The sequence below is a fragment of the Trachemys scripta genome, chromosome 23 (genome assembly GCF_013100865.1).
Source record: "Trachemys scripta elegans isolate TJP31775 chromosome 23, CAS_Tse_1.0, whole genome shotgun sequence".
NCBI classification, from domain to species: domain Eukaryota; kingdom Metazoa; phylum Chordata; order Testudines; family Emydidae; genus Trachemys; species Trachemys scripta.
This window is the reverse complement of record NC_048320.1, coordinates 8,658,715-8,682,056: the sequence shown is the minus strand read 5'-3', so window position 1 is coordinate 8,682,056 and position 23,342 is coordinate 8,658,715. Positions and strand designations below refer to the sequence as shown.

General features: G+C 55.5%; 1 protein-coding gene across 7 annotated transcripts in view; it reads right to left on the bottom strand.

Annotated features, from left to right (window-relative positions):
• Positions 1-219: 219 nt before the first annotated feature.
• Positions 220-23,342, bottom strand: part of UBTF (upstream binding transcription factor) — a 30,369-nt gene continuing 7,246 nt past the window's right edge. For 4 of the 7 annotated variants that reach the window (XM_034755709.1, XM_034755711.1, XM_034755712.1 and 1 more), the window contains exons 2-21: positions 21,879-22,020; positions 16,217-16,392; positions 15,618-15,701; positions 14,476-14,631; positions 12,976-13,040; positions 12,144-12,264; positions 11,569-11,679; positions 11,088-11,218; positions 9,695-9,836; positions 9,114-9,155; positions 7,411-7,524; positions 6,965-7,120; positions 5,455-5,610; positions 4,932-5,042; positions 4,595-4,683; positions 3,615-3,804; positions 2,918-2,965; positions 2,408-2,476; positions 1,737-1,880; positions 221-544 (exon numbers count right to left, since the gene is read on the bottom strand). In XM_034755709.1, the coding sequence (XP_034611600.1) occupies positions 431-544; positions 1,737-1,880; positions 2,408-2,476; positions 2,918-2,965; positions 3,615-3,804; positions 4,595-4,683; positions 4,932-5,042; positions 5,455-5,610; positions 6,965-7,120; positions 7,411-7,524; positions 9,114-9,155; positions 9,695-9,836; positions 11,088-11,218; positions 11,569-11,679; positions 12,144-12,264; positions 12,976-13,040; positions 14,476-14,631; positions 15,618-15,701; positions 16,217-16,392; positions 21,879-21,936 (2,277 nt within the window). In that variant the 5' untranslated portion in view covers positions 21,937-22,020 and the 3' untranslated portion in view covers positions 221-430. Of the gene's footprint in view, positions 545-1,736; positions 1,881-2,407; positions 2,477-2,917; positions 2,966-3,614; positions 3,805-4,594; positions 4,684-4,931; positions 5,043-5,454; positions 5,611-6,964; positions 7,121-7,410; positions 7,525-9,113; positions 9,156-9,694; positions 9,837-11,087; positions 11,219-11,568; positions 11,680-12,143; positions 12,265-12,975; positions 13,041-14,475; positions 14,632-15,617; positions 15,702-16,216; positions 16,393-21,878; positions 22,021-23,342 lie in introns of all 7 variants that reach the window. The other 3 variants (XM_034755714.1, XM_034755715.1, XM_034755716.1) reach the window with 3 other exon arrangements.

Here is a 23,342-nt window from a genome sequence, read left to right as displayed (position 1 = left end):
CTTGCCACAACATTTTTGTCGCTGTTTTGTTGTTGTTTTAAAAGGGATTTTTGTGGGGGGGGTTGTATAAAGTCCGGAGGGGGTAGCTGGAAGTTGAAGGGGAAGGTGGGGGCAGCTGGGGGGCTTTGAGGTGTAAAAATCCCCCTCCCTCTCCAAAAAACACAAAATAAAATGAAGGATCGAATGCAAACTCTATGGGGAAAAAACACAGAATATCCCCCCCCCAAAACAAAGCCTTTTATCAGCTGCCCCCCCCACCCCCCGATTAGTGTGAAATTCTTTACAAGGGAGGGGGAAAAAAAATTAGCCACAGTGATTTTCCCATCCCCCTCCCTGCAACCATCAACCCAGATCTCCAGCCGGGATATTACTGGTCGGGGTGGGTGGGGAATTACTGAAAGTCCGGCAAGAAGGTGGCGCTGTGGGCGTTTCAGTTGGAGTCCGAGTCGGAGGAATCGCCTGAGGAAGAGGAGGAGCTGCTGCTGCCCTCGGAGTCATTGTCATCTTCCTCTTCGTCGTCATCCTCTTCGTCATCGTCCTCATTCTGGGGCGGAAGGTGAAGAAAGGGTTAAGAGTCTGGGGGGAGGGGTGGCTGGGGAATCACAGGGTCTGTCTGTTCTGGGGAGACAGGTCCTGGGATGGTTCCGTCTGGCCGAACCCCACTGCACACGGGTTTCCCACGCCAGCGCCGCGCACAGATGAGACCTTTGTTGCATAAAGTCCCACCCAAAAGAAGGCAGTACGGGAGCCTGTAGGTCCATCACGCCACGGCTTGCATGCCAGCCGCCTTGCCCCGCTCAGCCTGGGGGAGCTGGTGGCACCGCCAGAGGAGGGATGGCCGTTTCCAGCACTGGTATGCTGTCCTGACGCGGGTCACCCGTTACAAGCCGGTTTTAAGCCGCAGATTGAAGCCAGATCCACACTAAAACCTGCCCCATGAAGTCTAAAGACTAAGTAAGATTTCATGGCAAGCAGGCTGCCTGTTATTTGGAAGTGGGGACTGGAAAACCCACACTGCAAGATTCGGTTTTGCTGCCGCTGGTCACTAGATCTCTGAGCTCTCGAACGGCGGGAGGGAGCGTGGTTAAGAATTGGGGACAGGCAGCACGGACCCCTGAGGTCCAAACCCAGCCCTGGCACCATTGACCAGATTCTGACTTCACGGCTGCTGTTGTAAATCCAGAGTAACTCCATTGACTTACTCCATGGTTACACCAGTGGGATGGAGATCAGAATCAGGCCGGATATCTTCAGCAGAAGACACAGTTAAGACATTGTAAATGGTATCTAGGGAGAGAACACGGCATGGAACGTGCTGCGGGTCGGGGCAGCGGGAAGCAACGGCCATAGCTCTGGCCCCCCTAGGCTTGCCCCAAACTCTGTGTCCTTGGGGTGTAGCTCCCCGCGCTGCGGACGCCAGCCGCGTTACACAATCAGGTCAAACCCAAGGCCAGATCCCCAGCCACTGTGAATGGGCGCAGCTCTTCTGACCTCAACGCACAGGCTGGGGAGCGGGCCCGCAGTGGTTGGGTCCCATGTTTATGGGGGACACTTTCTCTTGAAGACTCGTGGATTATTGGGCCCAGGGCTCTGGTATCCTTGGGCGGATGGAGATAACACAGCCAGCCCTGGGGGCAGTAAACAGGATCAGAGGGGCAAACCAGGGTGGCGGGGGGGGGTCAGTGAGCAGCATGGCACAGACGCAGCATCCCGTAGCACGCCTCAGGCAGCCTCACCTCATCCCCATCCTCGCTCTCCTCCTCGCTGCTCGACTCCGACGAGTCCCCGCCTTCCTCAGACGAGTCCCCATTGTCGTCGTCATCGTCGTCGTCATCCTCTTCCTCCTCGTCATCATCGTCGTCATCCTCCTCCTCGGACTCCTGGGGGTCAGACGGACGTGGTGGGCGGATCTGGCCAGGCCTGGTGGCCCCCACCCGTCCCTGGAATCCCCACAGTGGCAGAGTCCTGGGCCACAGAAAAGCAGGGCCTTCGGCTAATGGGTTAGGGCCCTCAGTGCAATAGACCCAGGAAACCCAGGGATTACCCAGTGCCTCATGGGATCTGTAGTTCGGGTGCCACGTGTTACCATTCTCCACTCTGGGCTCGGCTCCCCAGCTGGACTACATCTCCCATGATGCATGGGCTCCCTGCACCAAGAGTACCATGGTGCATCATGGGAGATGTAGTCCTACCAGGGAGTAGGAGGCACCTGAACTGCAATTCCCAGACAGCACCATGGTGGCATTTCTAAAAACGTTTCCGTTTTTTGCTCTTGTTTTCCAAGCAACTCTTGTACCGACCCCTCCTCGCGGCCCGTCCCACTGGAGAGCTGCCCCTCCAGGTGGCAGGGAACATACCAGGGAGTCACCGGGGCCCAGGGAGGAGGACGGAGGACAAGGGCACTTACCGACTTGATCTGCATGGCGGGCTTCATTTTGGGGTTTGGCCCCCGCACCTTCCCCATGCTCTTGCGCTTCTGCAGAGGAGGGAGGGGAAGAGGAAGAATCAACGGGGCAACTCCGGAGGCTCCTCAGTCCCTCCCAGGAGGTTGGAGGTTAACCATCACCCCCACCCACAGAAAGGGCTTGAGTGGGAGACAGCTTTTATAGATGTCTGGTTACTTCTCTTCCCAGCTCTGACACTGCCCTGCTGGCTGACCTTGGGCAAGTTGCTTCCCCTTCTGTGAGCTCCGTTTCCTCTCCCTCCCTTGGTTCCCTGTGTCTATTTAGACTGGAAGATCTGTGGGCCAGGAGTCTCTCTTACGAGGCATATGGACAGCCCCTAGCAGGGTTCAGGCCTCATGGTGCTACTGGAACATAACCAATTATGACTTTGTTCCCTCAAACTAAGGCTTTTTAAACCATCATCAAGAACAGCTCACACACACCCCTCTCCCCCCGTCGCAGGGGACACTCACATTTGAGGTGTGCTCTTTGTAGGCAGCTCGCTCCTGCGGCGACAGGCTCTGCCGAGACAGGAGACTAAAATAACCACCCGGAGGAAGGCGAGGGGGACGGAGCTACGTGACTGCGGGGGCGTTCCCAGCTCCAGGAAGGGGAGTTGTGCCAGAAAGGTGATGTGGGGGGGGGGGGGGGGGGAAGCGAAGACCCCTGTGCCGTTGGGAGTGCAACAGCACCGCCCCTCTGTCCAGAGCGGGAATTTCCTTAGCCTCCTCTGCTTGGAAAGCACGACAGGGAGTTGGGGGAACAGAGTTACCGCTGGATCTGGAGCGGTGGCCACTCTGAAATCTCTCTCGGGCTCCCGTGCTGGGAGAGGGGAAGCGACCTTGACCCCAGGGATAGCATCTGTCATAGCCACAGACACGCGCCCTATGGCATGAATGTTGGGGGGAGGGAGGATGGTCTGGGTGCGCAATGTACGGAGAGAAGCTAAATCAGGGACACTTGAAGCCTCATTTCCCAGCGGTGAGGGGTGAAGAAAGCCCCAAGGCACTTGGGAACAGAGAGGGGGAAGGGTTAGTGGGGGACAACAGGGATGGGGTACCTCAAAGGCCACGTACCCCGAAAGCATGAGGCGTGGACATCCCAGGGGCAGGGGTGGGGACAGGAAACCGTGCGTGGAGTCAGAGCAGTTCCGCCCCCCCCTCCACTCACCTTGAGCCAGATTTCCAGGTGCATCTTGTATTGCTTCTGCTGCTCCTCGGCCATCTTCTTGTAATAGTCCTTCTGGCCCTGGGAGATGCGCTGCCAGCGGCTGCCGATCTCCACCATCCGCTCCTTCAGCGGCAGGTGGTTGAGCTCGCCGTTCGACAGCAGCTCCTGGGAGAACTTCTGGTAACCGTTCCTGGGGAGGGGGAGAGCAGGGTCAGAGAGCGGCCAGCCCCCCACCCAGCGAGGGCCCGTCCCAAGCACAGCCAGGCAGGAACAGGACCACACCCAGAGTCCTGACCCCCCATCCTTTTACTCTGATCACTAGACCCCACACACGTCTCCCAGAGCCAGAAACAGAACCCGGGGATCCTGACCCCCTCCCCGTCCCTCTCCTCCGACCACCAGACCCCACTCCCCACCCCACACCTGAGCCAGAAACAGAACCCAAGAGTCCTGACCCCCAATCCCTCCTCTCTGATCACTGGACCCTACAGTCCCCTCCTAGAGCCAGGAACAGAACCCAAAGATCCTGACCCTTTGTCCCTCTTCTCCATCCACCAGACCCCACCCCACACCCGAGCCAGGAATGGAACCCAGGAGTCCTGTGCTTCTGCTCTCATCCCCAGAATCAACCCACTCCCAAAGGTGGGACTAGGACCCAGGCGTCCCAACTCCTGTTCCGCTGTGCTAGCCACGAGCCCACTCTCTCCCCTGAGATCCAGGAATAGATCCCAGGACTCCCTGCCCTACCCTGCTCTAACTATTAGATAACACTTCCCTCTCAGTTCCCTGGCACTTGACTTTGGTCCACAATGAGCTGTGAGCCCCTGGCAGGGTCGAGCTCAGTCCCCTTCCAGCTGCCTGAACCCCCGTTTTGCCCCCCTGGGCTGGTCTCTCATGCAGCGGCTGAATGACTGGCCTGTTTTCCACGTTGTCTGGAAGCAAGACGCCACCCACACTCCCCCGGAGGAATCAATACTCACATGGGGGGTTTCTTCGGCTCTCCCTGGAATTTCATCTTCTTTGAGGAGTTTGCAGAGCACGGGGGGGCCCTCATCTCACTCAGCTCTCTCTGGAGGGGGGACAGAGACGGGCGAGGTGAGGCCAATCACCGTCTCAGCATACGCCTCTCCGCCACCCACCCCCCGCTCCAACCTCATAGATGAAAACTTCAGGCAACAAGGCGGTGGGCGTCTCCAGCCACTGGGGCAATCCCCTGCCCGAGAGTCAGGGATGCAGAGTATCAGAGACGGAGTAACAGCCCCAGAGGAACCCCACAGCCCTGGGCACAGAACAGATTCTCTGACCCCGGGGACGCACCTCGTAGCGCTTCTGATCCTCCGCCGCCTTCTTTATCCACATCAGCTTCTCCTTCTTCTCCATGTTGTTCCAAGTGGCCTCCATGGCTTTCAGCGCCTTCCCCCGGTCGTTCTGCGGCACAGGGAGACCCGGCAACGCTCAGGTTACACATTGGACTCCGGGGTTCTACGCACGACTCCGTCACCGAGCGTGGGCAAGTCGCTTCCTTGCCCCGACCCCACAACACGGCGATATTTACACCCCCCTCCCCTGGCGAGACCAGGTGACTGATATTTCTAGGGGCTGTACAATGCAGCACAGGGCCAGTTCCCCTCCATACAACACCCCCCCCCCCCCCCCCCCCTCCCCTTTGCTACCAAGCCCCCCACCAGACCCATGCCCAGTCCAGGCCCATCCCAGAAAGGTCAGATCTAGCAGGCTGCCCCGAGCCCACAATCAGGGAATGTCCCGTTCCTTCTCCAGCAGGGGGTGTGAAGGGTGGGGGTGTCCCTGTCTCCTCTCTCCCCCCCCTCCAACTCCTCACCTTGAAGCGAGCCAGGTAGTCTCCAATGACGCTCTGCTGCCAGATCTCCTCGGCTGTCTTGGGCGACTCGGGCAGCTTGGCGCGCTCCTCCTTGTCGGAGCCGTGCTTCTTCTCTGACTGCGCCTTCATGGCCGCCTCCCGGGCTTTGTACTTGGCCTGAGAAGACACACAGAAGGCTGGTGGTTAAGGCCCAGGTCTCTCCAACGCAGTCCCCCGGCCTGGCTCCCCTCGGCAAATGCCTCCCGCCCCCGCCGTCCTAGCTATGAAATACCTGGGTGTGTGTGAGCTGGGCCCCCATGTACCCCCATCCCCCCCTCACAGAGATGAGAGGGGGAGCAGCATCTGGGCTATTAGATCTGTGGGGGGCTCCCCGGGGGGTTGCACTCCAGCTCCATCAGTTCCCAGCACTGTTTGGGCAGCAGCGAGATGGCACCTGCAGCAGCCTGCTTGGAACTGGCAGTGGAGGGTGTTTTAAGCGGGAGCGGGGGGTTTGGGAAGGGATGTCACGCAGGTCAGTGGGTAACTGCCCCTTTTCTCCTCTCCCCATCGCTGTGCCAGGCACCAGAAACACGTGCCCACAAGGCACATGTCCACACACTTTCCCCGGATAGTCTGCATAGAGCAGCGGTTCCCAAACTTTTGACCTCTGTCAACCACCCCCCTGGAGCTGGGGCCGGGAGTGGAGCCACGGCTCTGGGGGGGACGGGACGAGGGTGGGGACAGACAGGGGTAAGGGGGCTGAGGCTGGGGACAGGTGTGGGACTGGCAGCTGGGGCCCCGGGCATGGCCTGGAAGCTGGGGTCAGCAGCGGGGCCAGGAGCAGAGCTGGGTGTCACTCCCTCCCCACAGCTCTGCCACCCCCGAACGTTCCTCTGTGCCCATCTAGGGGGCGCACCCCCCAGTCTGGCGACCTCTGGCATAGAGAAAATCAAGCCCACACTCAATAACCCCTCCCCTCACACACACACACACACACACACACACACACACACACAAACCTTCCAGCCAAAGCGTAACTTCCGACACACACACCCTCGGCTGTGAGCTAAACCCCCTGGGGCCGGATGGACCACGACTCCACTCCCCTCACCTCCCTCCCGGCCAGGCTTTTAAATCCAGACTCAAGACCTCTCTGGGTTTAATCCCAGCAAGTTCTCATCTCTTTGAGCTGCTTGTTTAGTTCTGGTGTCTCATTCCATACAGCGGGTCCTGGGCTGCATGGAATCAAAGGTGCTCCCGAGAGATGCGAGGACCCCACTGCTGAGGAGGGGGGCAGCCCCCAGGACCCATTAGTTTGTGCCACCCGCTGGCGCCTTGATTGTCACGGTGGAGAAAATCACAACGGCTTATGGCCAGGTAGGGAGTGACCAGGGCCTGAACTGCTGGCGCCCCCTAGAGGGGATGGATGCTACCGGCATCCTCTGGGGCTCTCTCCAGAGAGAGTCGAATTAGCTAGAGGTGCCGTTTGGTAAAACAAGGTGTCTAACGAGCGTGTCATTGATTTCACAACCTTCTTCTTCTCTGAAAGGTCGTTCCACATCCGCGCCAGCAGCCGGGTCAGTTCGCTCTCGGAAAGTTCGGGTCGCTCTTCCTGCAGTTGCTTTCGCTTCTCCTCCGAGAAGATAAACATAGCAGAAATGGGCCGTTTGGGTTTCTCAGAACCTGCCTGTTGAAGAGCACAAAGGGTCTTGGTGTGGGGTTGAGTTTAAAAAAAAAAAAAATTATATATAATATGAAAAAAAAAAAAAGGGCACAAAAAATCCCACTGCAGCTTCCAATAGTCAAAAAAAAAAAATCTGAATTTCTTTATGTTCTTTATTTTATTGGTTTAATTTTTCCCTGCTGGCTCAGCAGTTACCATCCAGAAGTCTTGAAGCTGGTTTAGAAGTAACTGGCTCTGTCCCTCTACTCTCACGACACGCACACGCACCCCCTGCGCCAAAGCCGGCCCCTCACCTTGCCGGTGTCTGGCGATGACTTTTTGGAAGCTGGGCTGGTGGCGCCTTTCTTGTTCGCTCCCAGCATCTTCTCTTCCCCCAGCACCCTCTGCTGTTCCTCCTCGGGCAGGCTCTGCATTGCAAGCAAAGGCGGGTGGGTGAGAGAGCACCAAAGAGGCGCGAGCGAGTTTTCAAAGGAGGAACAATCCAACGAAAAGGGAATGGAACAACAACAATGCTGCTGTTTTAGTCTCACTAACGCCTTTGAGCATTTCAAACCACATGGGCCTCGGATTCTCCTGCTCCAGAATCTGCCTACTAGAGAATCTCCATTCGCTGTACTGGGCCTATGACACAGTGCGGGATTTCCAGTCATATCCACTAGAGGGCAGTGGTGCACATAGGCACTAACCAATTCCTCACAGTAAAATGTATATGCCCATTTTAGAGCTGGGGAAACAGAGGTACAGAGAGGAAGTGACTTGCCCAAGGACACCCAGCGAATCTGTGGCACAGACACAAACAGATCCCAGGAGTTCTGACTCCTGGGCCTGTGATTTAGCCACTAGACAACGCTTCCCTTTTATGACTCCAGGGATAGAGGGGAAAAGGACACCCCCATCTGAAATGTTTGGTGCTATAGGTACCATTTTCCAAATGCATTGGCACCTTCCTAGAGCACCGGGTTTTAAACCGGTGAACGTGCCCAGAGATTGGTTAAAACACCACGTGACAAAATGGACCCATCCTGAGACAGCTAAGCCCAGCGCTTCGGGGTGCTGGGCCCTCCCACAGCACGGACAGATACCAGCTCCGACCCGAGCCAGTCCCTGTCCCACCTACTCAGACAAAGAGGGACCTTCTCTCCTCCCGCAGAGACAGGAAGCTTTATCCTGGGGGAAGCGGGTGGGGAAACAGACCTGTTGGGTTTTCCACCCTTGGTTTTTGCAAACAAAATCATCGCGCCCATCCAGACATAACACTGGGGCTAGCAGCTCCCAGACGTTTTGGAAAAAGTAGCACCTAGGTCAAAACAAGGCCAGGCCCTGCCCTGCCCTCCCCCACCAGCTGAATGAAGGCTAAATCCCCACATGCTGGGAAGATGGTGGAAACACGGTGGGGGGCTGGAAGGGGATCACACACACAAACACTCCTGGATTCTCTCTCCCCTCACACCCATTTACATTGGGCTCTCACTCCGCTAAAGCTCCTCTATGCAGGAGACGGCGCTTTCTCCGGAGCTGGTCAGAGACTGGGGAATGAACGGCCATCCCTAGCAGCCTGGACATTCACCGGAACAAAACCCTACCAAAACAAACCCTCCACTGCCCACACCGTCCTCCCCTGGGAACGAACCACACGTGACAACTGTTAATCAAGTTGCTTAATGCATGACTGGAAGGGGCTGGGATACTGCAGTGATAGGGGGCGGGATAAGACCCAATATATAAAGGAACAGACTTCTGATTGACATCCGCCCCAGCGAAAGGAGACAGCTGGAGGTGCATACCATCCTGCCGTGCCTGCATCTTTAGCCCGTGCTGCAGAGAAAGACAGGCCCTCGCGCACACAAAGCGCTCCCCCCACCCCAATTGTGCAACACGATCAGTGGCCCACGCGGAACAAAACAGACGAGCCATGTAATGAAATGCCAAGGGAAGGCTGGCCAGGGCCCCCTCACAGAACGAGCTGGGCCACCCGCCGCGTCCCAGGCACACCCACCTCCAGGAAGCGAAAGAGTTCAATTTCGTAATCTTTCTTCCTCTGGTGGAAAAAGCAGCAGGAGAGAGAAAGAGAGAGAGAGAGAGACGGTTACTAAGAGACGTCACCTCCATCCCCACGCACCAATCGAACACCCAGCAAAATCACAGGGGATCTGTGCCTCGGCGTCAGAGCTAGCGCCGCACAGCGAGAGAGCCGATTCCCTCGGCCCGAGCCTCTGGCACCGACCTCGCCCACAGGCAGTGCTCGGGGCTTCTAATCCCATCTCCCCGCTGGAGGATCTCTAAGCACTTCACAGCCTCTAATCACCCCTTGCTTAATGAGAGGCTCGGAGAGGGGACGCGACTTGTCCGGCGTCATGGGCAGAACCCAGGCGTCCGGCTTCTCTCCTGGCACTCGTTTCTCCAGATACACTCAGTTCAGGAGGACAGCACCTACAGCAGGTGGGGCTCAAGACCCAGACCGATGATTTAACATGGCCACTTGAACGGCCAAGACAGCCGCAGAACCCAGCTGTTTCTAGCTGTTCTCCCCTTCCCCGAACTCAGCTCCACTGACGTGCGGGCCCCCGGCCTGTTCACCTGATCACATTTTTTGTGGTACGCGTCCTTCTCCTTCTGGGAAAGCAGTTTCCATTGCTGGCTACACAGCACCATCCGCTCCGTGCTGGGGACGTCCTTCATGTTGGCCATCAGCTCCGCACAGTACAGAGAGTAGCTGTTCCTGTGAAACAACAGTGGCTGTGAGGCGCTAGGGGTCACCACTCCTTCCCCGCCCCCCCCGGTCTCAGATGAGGGTCCTGCCCACACATGGCCACTGAAAATTCCCCAGCGGTGTTCCCTCTGGGGAATAACTTGGGGGATTCCAGCCTGTTTCCTCAGGTTCACCTCCTGTGCCAGTCTCCCCTGCAGCATTGCTGTGCGCTGTTCAACAGCTGAAGTGCTCAACTCCAGAGGAGGCTGCATTTCAGTGGTGCAGCGAAAGGGAAGCAATTCCTGGGTATAATGCATAGACTATCGGGGTTGGAAGGGACTTCAGGAGGTCATCTAGTCCAACCTCCTGCTCAAAGCAGGACCAATCCCCAGACAGATTTTTGCCCCAGAACCCTAAATGGCCCCCTCATGGATTGAACTCACAACCATGGGTTTAGCAGGCCAATGCTCAAACCCACTGAGCTATCCCTCCCCCCTATAATCCCAACTATATTGTCCTCCAAAATCTGGAGCAGCCAGCGTGTCAACTGGCTGGATGCTGCGAAGTCAGTGTCACTGAAGGCCCGATTACAGGCCCATGCCCAGGAGTCACATGATTACTCAGAATCCGAGGGTATGTCTACACTACGGGAGCTACACTGCAGCTGTGCCATGGTAGTGCAGACGCGTCCTACTTGATTTTCCGTCCACTGCAGTTAATCCACCTCCCCGAGCAGCAGCAGCTAGGTCGACGGAAGAATTCTTTTGTACACCTAGCTGCAGCTAGATTTTTTCAACACCCCTGAGTGATAATGAGGTCGAGCTAAATGTTAAGTACAGAGCAAGGCTGAGCTCTCGTTTAAAAAAAACTTGAAACCGTGATCTGAGCGCAACAACAGCCTGCATCTGCAGAGAGCCTGGAACGACAGCTCGGAGGAGGAGCTCAATGGGGTGTTAACTCCAGGACTCACCGCCCTGGAGCACCCTGCCAGTGCCCACCCAGAAGAGGGCTCTGCTGGTAGGAGGAGAGCACAGGGAGCCCAACTGTCCCCCCCAAGCAGATACACCCAGCTGCTGGAGTGAGGAAGGGCCCAGTGGGGCCAAGCCATGGAGGGTGGGGCCATGTACGAAGCCAGGAGGGGTGTGCCTAGGGCCCCAGATTGCCTTCTTCCAGTCCTGCTTTTCCTGGACCCACACAGGGGAAGGAATGCAAAGCCCCAGATCTCCCCCTTCCCCAAGAAAAAGCAGCATCAGCCCCACCCCCGAATTGCAAGGGACTTACGGAGGGGGCTTGGTGGGTCGCCCGTCGAACTTGTCCTTGAGCTGGCGTTCTGCCTTGGTGAGGGTGGAGCGCGTGACGCCTTCCTCGAGGTTCATCTCCGGGTGCTTCTGGATGTAATCCCGCATGATCTCCTGCGGACGGCAAAGCAGCCGGCGGGTTAAGGGGGCCGAGCCAACGCCCGCTAGCACAGGGAGGGGAGGAGGAGAGAAGCCAGTCACCTCCCTACACCTCGTCCATCTGCCCTCGCTTTCGAGAGGCAATGGATCCCAAGCTCTGCGGTGGAAGGCTCTGAGCTACCTGGGCTGTGGGCTAGCCCCACAATGAGTGGAAGGAGAGGGGCCTGCATCCCTCAACAGAAACCCCTCAGGCTGATTACAGAGAGGGGCTGGCCGGCTCCCAGAACGCCCCTCGGCTGGTGGCCGGGAGGTGGCGCCCGTCGGGCCGGGGAGAAGATGGAGGGGAACTGGTGACTGTTCCCTACCTCGTACTCCTTTCGCTGTTCCAGGGCCTTATGAATCCATTTCAGCCTCTTTTTGTCGGAGAGTTGAGACCACTGCTTGCCCAACGCGTCCTTCACCTCCTTCGTGGTGGCCTGAAAACCCAAAGCCAGAGGTGAGGGCACAGGGGTGAAATGCGGGCCCCGCCCGCCCTCTCTCCCGCCTGGGATGGCGGGGCAGCGAGCCCAGCTCGCGGGGACGTGGGAGGGGAGTCGCCTTTGCGCTGGGGGGATCTCACTGCTCTGGGTCCTGCAATGAGGCTCGGCACTTCTCTGCGCCCTGGGAAACACAGCGATCCTGGGCGTGCTCACTGCACCATCCTGCCCCTACGTGCTGCGTCCCTTCCCTAGCCGCAGCGAAACCGGTGCTCTGCCCTCTCTCTCGGGCACCGGGTCTGCTCCCAGACACACAGCGCCACTTCCTTACCTCTGTCCGGACAGCACAGGACTTCTGCTTGGTGCCTCTTCCTTCAGGCCCCCTCCCGTCCCCGGCTTCTCTCCCCCCCCTCCCATGGTGTAAAGACACACACACACAGGCCACATCTCCACAAGGAACTCACATCCGGACGCACTTTCAGGTAGATTTTCTTCTCGTGATTGTACCACAGCTGCTGTGGGGTCTTGGGTTTCTCAGGGACGTCCGACTTCTTGGCATTCTGAATAAGATCTGGGTGGTCTTCCCTTCACGCCGCAGGGACAAGAAGGGGGGGGGAGTGAGCGTCAAAGGCAGCGAAAGGAAGAGACAGACCATATCACTCTGATCAACTGGGTTCCAGCCTGGAACATCTTGGCCTGGAACCTAAGAGGGCTACACACCGAGGCCTAGAACCTCAGCGGTATTTAGGCTCCTCATATCCATTGATTTTAATGGAAGATAGCAGTCTAAATGCCTGTGAAGATCAGGGCCCTAGCGGCTTAGGAGAAGGGGAAGGGCCCAAGAAGAGAGTCAAGGGGTCATAGGAATTGGAGCTAGAAGAGATCGAGGCCATACTGCAGTGGGGGGTCAACGTAGGATCCCTTTAATGTATTTAAGGACCCCATCAACTTGGCCCCCACCATTCTCTTGGGGGGAGATGGATCCACAGGTGGTTCCCCAATGTCTGCACTCTAGGACGGCTTTGTCAGAGAAAGAGACTTCTACTGACCCGCCTGCTCCAGCCCGGGCCTTAGTCTGCGTCCCCCCAGGACACCCTGCTTGAAAGCCAATGAAACCATTCAGATTCAGCCATCCTTTCCCTTTGTTCCCCCCCGTCCTGTTCCTCCTCGTTGTTCCCCCCACAAAGGGCTCCTCCCTCTGTGGGCGTTACACGTCCATGCTCATCATCCCCCATTAGTCGGGACAAACACGGCTAGAGATCGCCCCCGGGGGGACAAGGCCGGTCAGTGTCCTACCTGAATCTTGCCAGGTTCCGCTCAAACTCCTGCTTCTCCCGCTGGAAGTCCTGGATGTATTTCGTCTGGGAGGGACAAAGGAACCGGGGTGTTAACAGGGGAGGGGAGCAAGGGGAGTCTGACATTCAGCTGCCCAGCAGAGGAAGGGGACCCCCGTGCGCTGGGAGGCTGGCGCCCAGTCATCTTGGCCAGCAGATGAAGCGCTTGACCCCTGCAAGGTGCTGAGTACCCTGGCTTCCACTGGGGTCCATGGGAGTTCAGGGCTCGCAGCTCCCTGCAGGATCGGGTCTGGAAATGGCAGCTAGGGACTGAGATTTTCCAAGCTGCCTAAGGGGGTTAGAGGCACAATTCCCATTCATCCTAAGGGGCACCGAACCCCTAGGCAGCTACGGAGAGATCCCAACCTGGCCGTTGCCTAGAGCCTGGTTTCAGGCCAGAAGGCCCTGGCGCCAAGTAGTCGGAGGGGACGTTTATCGCTGTCCCACGTCCCGTCGATACGCGGTTTAGCGCCGAGACCTCTGCGGGGACAGGCGAGGGCTTAAACATAAAGCGAACAGCGCATGCAGCTGCCGCTCTGATGGAACGTCTGACCCAGCCGGGTGGGCGGGCGCTGGGCCGGGGCATGGGATGGATCGAGCCAGGGTGACCTCTTGGATAGAGCCAACATGTCACGTGAAGCTCTGAAATGGTCACAGCAACGGCTCAGTCCCTAACCTCTTCCGACTGCAAGGAAAGCCTTCCCTGGGGGACCCAGAGCAGGGAAGTGTCGCTGAGCCCACAGATGGGCAGCCTGGACTCAGAGCACTGGGCGCACGTTTATCTCACCGCGCAGCTGACCCTGAAGGCTAATGAGGATCAATCAACGTTGTAACCGTTTTGCTGCCAACCATTTCAGTGGAAAAATTACGGGGGGAGCTTGGATACCACCCGTCTTCCCCACCATACACCCCCATCCCCAACAGATCCCAGACTCTGCAAGAGATCCCAGAAAATACTGAGTACGGGGGGGCAGGGATGGGGGGGGAGAATCTTAAGAGCCCAACAGGTTTAAATATATAATACCACTCAGCTATTTGTGTAGCGCTTTTCGCTCAACGATCTCAAAAGCGCTTTCCAAAGGAGGTCAGTGTCATTATCCCCATTGTACAGAAGGGGGAAACCGAGGCACAGAGCAGTGACGTGACTTGCTCATCCAGCAGGCCAGTGGCTGAGCCAGGAATAGACCCCCACGGCTCCCGTGTCTCAGTCCAGTATTCTACCCATCAGATCACACACTGCCTCCCTGAACATGCTCTGTCCTAAGGACTTGTTGCCCACCTGAACCCTGATCCTGCGTGGGCAGACTCCAGAGTCTGTCCAGCTCCCCCCAAACCCCATAACCGACTACAAGGGGATCTGGCTGCATGGAGCACAGGATCAGAGAGAGAGAGAGAGTGTGTGTGTGTGAGAGAGAGAGAGAGAGAGAAGCTCCCAAGTCCCCCATTCTGTAGCTCTACGTACCTTTTTCTTTTCGGGGAGCTCCTTGTATTTCTTGGACAGGATTTTGGTCAGATCCAGGTTGCTCATTTCAGGGTGCAGCTTGGCATATTTGGCTCGCTTCTCCATGAAGAAGCGGAAGTAGGGTGTCAGGGGCTTCTTGGGGAAGTCGGGGTGTTTCTGAGGGAAAGAGGACAATTACAAACATAGATCCCCATGCACACCATGTCCCTGTAAGGGGACGGATGGCCCAGTGATTCGGGCACCAGCCTGGGACTTGGGAGACCCGGTTCAGTTCCTGGTTCCGCCACAAACCCCTTGTGTGACCAGGGGCAAGCCACTTAGCCAGTCTGCTTCAGTTCCCCATCTGTGATGGGGTGGGAGGGAGAACAGTACTGCCCTGCCTCACAGGGGTGGTGAGGATACACACACAGCAGGCTGTGAGGTGCTCCGTGCTATGGGAATGGGACCCATACGAGTACCTAAGACAGATAAATAACAATCCTTCAGCTTTATCAAGGCCACCAAGGGGCTCCCCTAGGCTCTCCAAGACCATTTACACACAGTAATTAGGCCTCCCAGCCCCTCTCATGAGGAGGGTACTAGTGTCATTTTAAAGACGGGGGAAAGGAAACTGAGGCACAAAATGGGGAAGTGGCTTGACTCATGCCGAGAGTCTTGACTCCCGTTCTGTGTTGTAGCCGCTAGACCGCGTTGCCTCCCCGAGCCAATTCGCGGCCCCCTGCTCTGAAATTAAGACACAGGTTATCAATAACACACCCATGCCTGTTGTACGTAGTTCACATGGTCACCATACGTGGCTAGTACCCAGAGCTTTCCACCTCCAACGTGCTTTACAAACGTTAGCTAACTGATCCTTCACAGCACAGCCTGGGGAAGCACGTCAGTATTGTCATCAGTCAGAATGAAGCCAAGTTTTCCCCCCCACTGAGTTAGCCCTGGAATGGCCCATTAGATCAATTAGTCTATTTCCCTGCCAGAGAATATCACAAACGGGAGACTTGACGTGTGATGCATTTTCCTGGACTCCAGTACAGAAGACAACTCCCGCTCCTCCCAGTGATGGTTAAGGCAATTCTGCTGCCCCCAGCCTGGACAGGGTGGGACACGAGACCCCATTTGTTGGCCCCGTCCCTAACACCTACCTTGAGCTTTTTGCCCTTGTAAGGATTCTTTACATGTTCTTCAGCATCCATGATCAGCTCTGTCAGCGTTCGGAATTTCCTCACCTACAAGAATAGGCGGGGATCAGTTCCCACTACAGATCAAACAGCACCATGGTGATAACAGATCACAAGCTGGGGGAAAGGGAGGGGGCAGCTTTGCCATTTGTACAGCGCCGGACGCGTCGATGCTAAACCCTACAACGCTCGACACTTCACTAACAATGCTGTGGCTCACTGTTTGAGCCCTCCCCCAAGCAGGGGGAGACAGGTCAGTGTCATCCCCACTGTGCAGAGGGGCATAGGGCAAAGAGTGGGGGAAGGGACTTTCCCACAGTGACCCATTGGCTGAGCCAGAGCTGGGGGAGAAAGTGAACACAAATGATTGAAAAACCCAAGTCTTATGGCCGGGTAATTGGACTTTGGTTGTTTAGGTAGGGGAAGAAGGGGGCTCGGGAATTCCTGGCTCCCACACCCCGGCTTAGACCACTCACTCCCCTGCGCGACACAAAGCCATGGCCGGATAGCACTGAGCGTCAGGAGAGCGCCCACGGTCGTTGTGTTAAACGTGCGGAGCTTACCTCGGTGGAGATCTCCATCCACTTCATCTTGCACATCTCGCCAGAGAAGTCCTTGAAGGCCACTTTGTCCCAGTCCAGATGGGACTCGGTGGTTTTGAATTTGCTGCCGTCGTTGGAGGGCAGGTTGCCCTTCATGCACTCCAGCAGGGTCAGCATGTCCTCCTGGGACCAAAGGTCTGAGCAAGGAAGAAACCAAAGGATCGAAACCACATCGCAGCCAGCTGACCCTCCCTGAGGCTGGAGGACACGCAGCTCTGCGTGGAAGCTTTTTACCGAACGCCAGCGGAGCGACGGCCCTTTAACCCAACGCAGCCACAAGCAGGATAGCACCACCGCACCCAGACTTGGCCAGCTGCCGCTTCAACCAGCATCACCTTTATTAGAACAGTGCAGCACGCAGAGACTACAGATCCCAGCATGAAATTCTCCCCTGTGAGGCAGACAGACTGCTCTGGGTAATTAGGGGGACCACCAGCTATTTTTCCATCCTCTTCTAAAGGCCAAAACGTCCCAGCTCAGGCCGAAATTTCACTCAGCGTGCGCCAGAGGGTTGTTTTTTTAAAGCAACAGCAGACAAGCCGGGAGCTATTACGCTGCAAGTGCTGAGGACTGTTTCTTTGACGCAATAAGGCAAGAGCTGTTGAGTTTACCTGACGGCCGCTTGCAAGAACGTTCTCTTGCTGAGGGATGTTTTTAACCTCTCTCTGCACGGCAGGTTGGCAAATCTGGGAAGCCTCCCCCAAATTAAAAAGGGAGGCCTAGGGGCACTGGAAAGCCGTGGCTACAGAACTTCCATAGGCTCAGAAGAGCTCAGTTTAGGCCACTCTAGAGACTAGCAGATGAAGGACACAAGCTGGGCTGGCGTGATGGGGCTGCGGGACAGGCACTTGGCACCCCGTTTAATTCCCCCCAGTGCAGGAAGCCCCTCTGGCTGGAGCAGGGAGTGGGTCAGCTAGAGGAACGGCGGGGCCACGGCATTCTCACAACCTGGCAAAACTCCACAGGGACACCAGTGAGAGCAACCGGAACCAGCCCCTGCAGCCTGCTGAACACGGGAGGCATAAACTGGCTCCTCTCTGCCCCCCCCCGCTTAGACTGTCTAAGGGCCAGCCCCGTTGCTCTGTGGTTACTGCATTGCCAGGCAGATGCTCAGTGCCGGCTGGCCTATGGGGGCAATCACCAAACCTGCACGCTGCCCCCTGGAAGAAGCAGGAAGCTCCCAGGGAGGGAAGCGAGGGGAGCAGCTGAGAGGCAGGGCAGAATGCACAGCTAGGAGCCTGGAAGGTTTGTTTCTAATGCCCCCCCCCAGCACCTCGGCTGACAGAAGTCGGAGCCAAAGGGGGAAAAAGACCCACGTAATGCGGGTCTCTGGGGAACACAGCTCTGGGGCGCCGAGATCTCCCTATTTACGGCTTTTCTTCCCGACATTCAGCCCACGTTTTCCTTTGCTCGGTTTTATCCCCGCCCCGGGCCCTGAAAAGAGGCCGGCAAATACTTACTTGAAAAATCTACCCATTGTAGGGTTAGCCCAGCTGAGCAGTCAGTAGATGAAGAGCTTCCCTGCGTGGTGCGGAGAGCAGACCTCCAAATCCCCCCCCTCCCCCATACAACAGGGGCCTCGCTTATCCACATCTGCAGAGCGCAGCGCGTTACACGCTAACCCGCGTGCTTTAACGCAACTGTTTTAAGAGTGACCGTTTCCGTTCTAACTCCCGCTTTCGTGACCACGGACCCTGGAGGCCGACCGCCCAACTCACATGCAATACACAAGAAGGCAGGCAGACTTGGATTCAGAGTACATGAATGAAAACTGGGAGAGACTGCACCCCGGAGAAGCAGACAGCTAAACGTCATTATCTTCCTTGGCTGTTTCTCTCAGCAATCAACACGTGCACCGATCTCCTGGGTTAGGCAAGAGATCTGACCACATGATCAGAAGGGTCCCTTTGGATCTTCGAATCGATGGAGAGATCTCTGAATCTGGCTGAAGAGATCTAGTCATTCTTCCGCTCTACTCAACACTGTTAAGGCCTCAACTGGGATATTGTGTCCATTTCTTGGCATCGCACTTTGGGAAAGATGTGGAGAAAATCCAGAGGCAACAAAAATGATAAAAGGTCTAGAAAACAGGACCTACAAGGAAAGACTGAAAAAAATAGGGCTTGTTTCCTCTGGAAAAGGGAAGACAGAGAGGGGGCATGATAAGTCTAAGTATGCAAAAGGTTGTTACAAGGAGGAGAGCGATAAATTGTTCTTCTTAACCACTGAGGACAGGACAAGAAGCAACGGGCTTAAATTGCAGCAAGAGAGATTTATAAGTTAGGAAGTTTTTCCTAAAATCTAACTGTCAGAGTGGTTAAGCACTGGAACAAATTACCTAGGGAGGTTGCAGCATCTCCGTCATTGGAGGTTTTTAAGAACAGGCTAGACAAACCCGTCAGGGATGGTCTAGAGCAGCAGTTCTCAACCAGGGGTCCGAGGCCCCCTGGGGGGCCGCGAGCAGGTTTTAGGGGGGGTCGCCAAGGAGGGCCAGGGTTAGACTCATTGGGGCCCAGGGCAGAGAGCCGAAGCCCTGCTATCCCCAGCTCCACCACCTGGGGCTGAAGCCTGAACAACTTAGCTTCGTGGGGCCCTCTGTGGTGTGGGGGCCCAGGAAATTGCCCGGCTTGCTACCCCCTAACGTCGGCCCTGGCTTTTATATGCAGGAAAACAGTTGCTGTGGCATAGGTGGGCCACTGAGTTTTTATAGCATGTTGGGGAGGCCACAGAAAGAAAAAGGTTGAGAACCCCCGGTCTCGATAATACTTAGTCCTGCCTCAGTGCAGGGGACTGGACTAGACGGCCTACTGAGGTCCCTTTCCAGTCCTACATTTCTAGGAATTTGATCTGGGCAGCAAAATGGCAAACAAACCCTATATATATATTCACATACAGTAAAGTTAAGCAGACTAAATGCAGTAAGTAAATGGAAGTTTCCCCACCTAACAATACTTAGCCTTTACATACCAGTGTTTCCTCCCACATGCCTCCCACTGCTTCTTTTTAAAATTCCTTCCCCTCCTTTGTTAAAATCCTTGATTCAGTAGGGGAACCCACAGGTGCATAATTCTGGGACACCACAGCTACTGGAAATCTTATGGAAGTCCCGCTTTGTCCACCAAGTTGCATTCTTGGGCATGCCCAGCAAGTCCTGGATTTTTACAAAGGGGGCAAGTAAAGATATAAAAACAAACACAGGTTTTTGGTATTTCGCTGCCAAGTCTTCTATATTTACTTCGGGTCGGACTCAAAGCCTGTGGGGAAGTTGCCTATTGATTTCAGTGAAAGCTTGATCAGACCCTCAATTCAAAACCACCTTCCACTATGCGGCTCACCTTTCAAAGGCTTTTGATTTGAAGTGAAGGATTGCAGAATTTTAACCCACGACATGGGAGAAAACTGAGGTTTGCAAAGCTCTGTATGGGATAAGGACACCTCATTCCCATGAAAATTAAAGGGAATTAAAAGTTCAGCTCTCCTGAGATTTTCAGAGCTGGCCATCCTAAACATTTGCTGTTGGGGTTTTTTCTTCTCCCCAAATTAAAAACCATCTGATCTCTTTAGCATTTGGAAAATTAACAGCTGTGAACTTTGTCTACCATTTTAATCAATGACATGTTAAAATATATTGGTTAGACTCCCAAGTTCCAGAGTAACATTTATTCATATACTGCTTTCAATCCACACACACAGTTCCCATCAGTGTCAAGAGTTTTATGCAAAGAGCCAACCACGGTCCTTAATATCACACAGCAGACGTTAAGAGGACAATAGTGAGGCCTAAGCCGACCCCACGTGTACCTCTTGCTTCTGGGTTTCGGGGTGTACCATAATGGATTTCCCTGCTCCATTCTTGGGAACGGCCAGTTTATGGAAACGACAAAAATCCTGCACTCCTCTCAACCACCCAACTCCAGGCCTTGTGTAAATGGACACAAAGCCACTGAAATCAATGCACCTGATTCTACTAGGGCATTGAAATAAACTTACCTGATTAGACCAGGGCATATTTGGTTCAGAAAGCAGGGTCTTTGTACGTCCCCAAGTCCCCGCAGGCCTTAGCTTTCTTGCTGCAGAATCTCCCCTCAAAGCACTCCCCAGTTAGACTCCATTCACCAACCACCTCCATTTTGGTGGCAGACAGAGGGGGAGGAGGGCTGTGTGTGTGTGTGGTGATTTTAAGGTAGGCTAAATTCTGTCAAATCTTAACAATTTCCCTTTCACAGCCTCACTACACCGGTCAATCAAATAAGCTACCTGACAGACCCGCATGGCTCATTAATATGCATTTTGTGTAGCTACGTTATCAGATCCACCACTCCCGAGCAAACTCTGCAGTCATCTCCTGGGGTCTCTGGCCTACGACTGCACCCTATACCAGATGCTTCGAAGGAATGCAGCTGCCACTAAGCAACGATGTACATGGGTTGCCAGGGGCGGGGAGGGATTTCTGCTGCTCCCTAGAGAAACATGGTATCTGATCTTCCATGTCACCATCTTAGCATGCACAGATACAACTCCTGGGCTCTGATCTGGCAGTCTTCGAGTCCCCAGGATTCAATGGGAGCCTTGGGCATGTATGCAAGGAATGGACGGGAGTCGGTTCTTTTATCATTCATGATGGGTGTGGCTCCAGTATTGGTCTTTCCGTTTTTCCAAGGGCTTTTTAAAGCACTTCAAGCAGCCATTTGCAGGGCAAAATTAACACAGGAAGCCTGATTCTGACCTTATCAGTGAGAATTATTATTTCTTTGCAGTATCGTAGCACCCAGGAGCGCTAGTCCTGGCCCAGGCTCGCATTGTGCTAAGGGCTAAACAAACACGGGGGGGGGGGGGGGCACCTTTTTCTAGTCAGATTTGTACGTGTGTGGGGGCTAAAACCACTTTAAAAATTAAAAAAAGAAAATTGGATGATCTAGGAGGTGGAGGCCTGAGTCAATCCAGCTCCAATGTGAACAGTTGCAAGGTTTTTTACCCATGAAAGCTTATGCCCAAATAAATCGGTTAGTCTTTAAGGTGCCACCGGACTCCTTGTTGTTTTTGTGGCTACAGACTAACACAGCTACTCCCTGATACTTAACTCCAGCAAAGTCAATGAAGCTGCACCCGATCACATCAGGTATGGATCTGATCCCGTATGTTTCGTTCGAATGTTACAATCATGACACAAACCAATAAAAGTTGGCCTCGATTTTGAATTTCCTGGCTGGCATCCATAAACTAGTCCGCCAGGCCCCTTTCTACATCCACAACTGGATGGAGAGGGGCTGGAGCACTGCCGGCTTTAGTGGCCACTTTAAACGTTAAATAATTTTATTGAGTGTCCCCAGGAAAGGACTAGCAGAAAGCATGGTTTGAAGGCCAAATCCATGCACGGATTCTGGATTTGCTCTAACTGCTAGGTACAGTTTATTACATCACAACCAAGGCACCTTTCTAATTTTTAAACGCTGTTGCAAAGACTCGCACAAGTGCTTAACTACACACACCCGTAAGTAGTCTCATTGGGATTACTCATATGCTTAGATCCTTGCAGGATTTTGGGGGGTGGGTACACAAAGAGGATCTCAAAGCACAGATCCCTTTCAGATGGGGAAAGCCTGGGCAACAGGGCTGCTCTCACCTTGGTTCTTGGGAGCTGTCATTTCCAAGTCTGTAGGGCAATCTGCTTCTCCGTTCATTCTCCACCTGTCTGACCCAAGGGCGATCCCTTTTGGGTCTCTCCTGCTGTCTCTCAATCTACCTTAAATCAACCAAGCTTCACTCTAAAAGCAAACAGAAACCGGAGCTATAAACTCTGGTTGCAGAAAACTTGTCTTCCCTGGTCTCTGGACCAGCCCAAGCTGAAACCGCTTCTCTGAATTAAAATGGGCCCCTTCCCCCAATCACACCAGAGCCAGGAGAACTCGGCTAACTGCACCTCCTTTACCTGTTGCACCACTGAAAAATTGCATCCTGGTGCCAAAAGGCTGGGTAGGTTAGGGACGGGGTGAGGGACCCAAGGGCCCAGCTTTCCTTCAGTGGAGAGGGTAGGTTAGGGACGGGGTGAGGGACCCAAGGGCCCAGCTTTCCTTCAGTGGAGAGGGAGGAAGTGGGAGTGGGAAGTGCGAGAGCATGGAGGAGTGGGACTGCGACCCCCACCCTCCAGTAGACTCCTCCCATCCATATCTCTATCCTGACCTCTGCCTCCTCTCCCTTGTGGGAAGGGGGACCCAGAAGAAGGCCAACCCCAGAGACAAGGGGACAATGGGAGCCCAACCCCTTTTCATAGACCCATAAGTCAGAGATCCCAGAAACTCCTCCCAACATATGAGTGGTAGCTGGATCAGGGGCATTGGAGACATCCGCATGTATGGGGATCAGAAGGATGGGGGAGCTGAGATTGAGGGAGGGGGCTGGGCTGTGATGAGGAACTCCCAGGCAACGGGAGGGAGAGGGCTGGGATTGTGGGGTGGGGAGCAGAAAGACCTCCAGCCCGGGAGAGGAAGGGGCCAGGGTGGAGAGAGCTGGACTGGGATCACTGAGAGGGAGGGGAGAGACACAGACAGGCAGGGGGAGGAGGAGGCCAGGATCACATTGGGGGGGCAGAGGGATCCCCAGGTGGAGGGAGGAGGAGCAAGCTAGGATGGCAGAGGGATCCCCAGACTGGAGAGGAGGGGCTAGAATGGGATGGGGGCGGGAGGAAGGAGGGATCCCCAGATAGAGGATGAGGAGCAGAACAGGATGGGGGAGGGTAAAGGGAATCTCAAGCAAGAGAGTTGGGGTTGGACCAGGATCATAGTGGGGGGGACCAGAGGGCTCCCCAGGCAGAGGGAGAAGCAGGCCGGGTGGGGGAGGCAGATCCCCAGGCAGGCCAGGAGGGGGGGGGGGGAACAGATCTCCAGGCAGGGCAGATCCCCAGGTGGAGGCGGGGGGGAGAGGAACAGGCCAGGAGGGAGGGGCAGATCCCCGTGGGGGGGAGGAAGGGAGCAGAGATGGCGGGGGCAGACCCCCAGGCAGGGTGGGGGAGCAGGAGCAGGCCGGGAGGGGGGGCAGATCCCCGGGGTGGTGGGGGAGGAGCAGGGATGGGGGGGCAGATCCCCGGGCG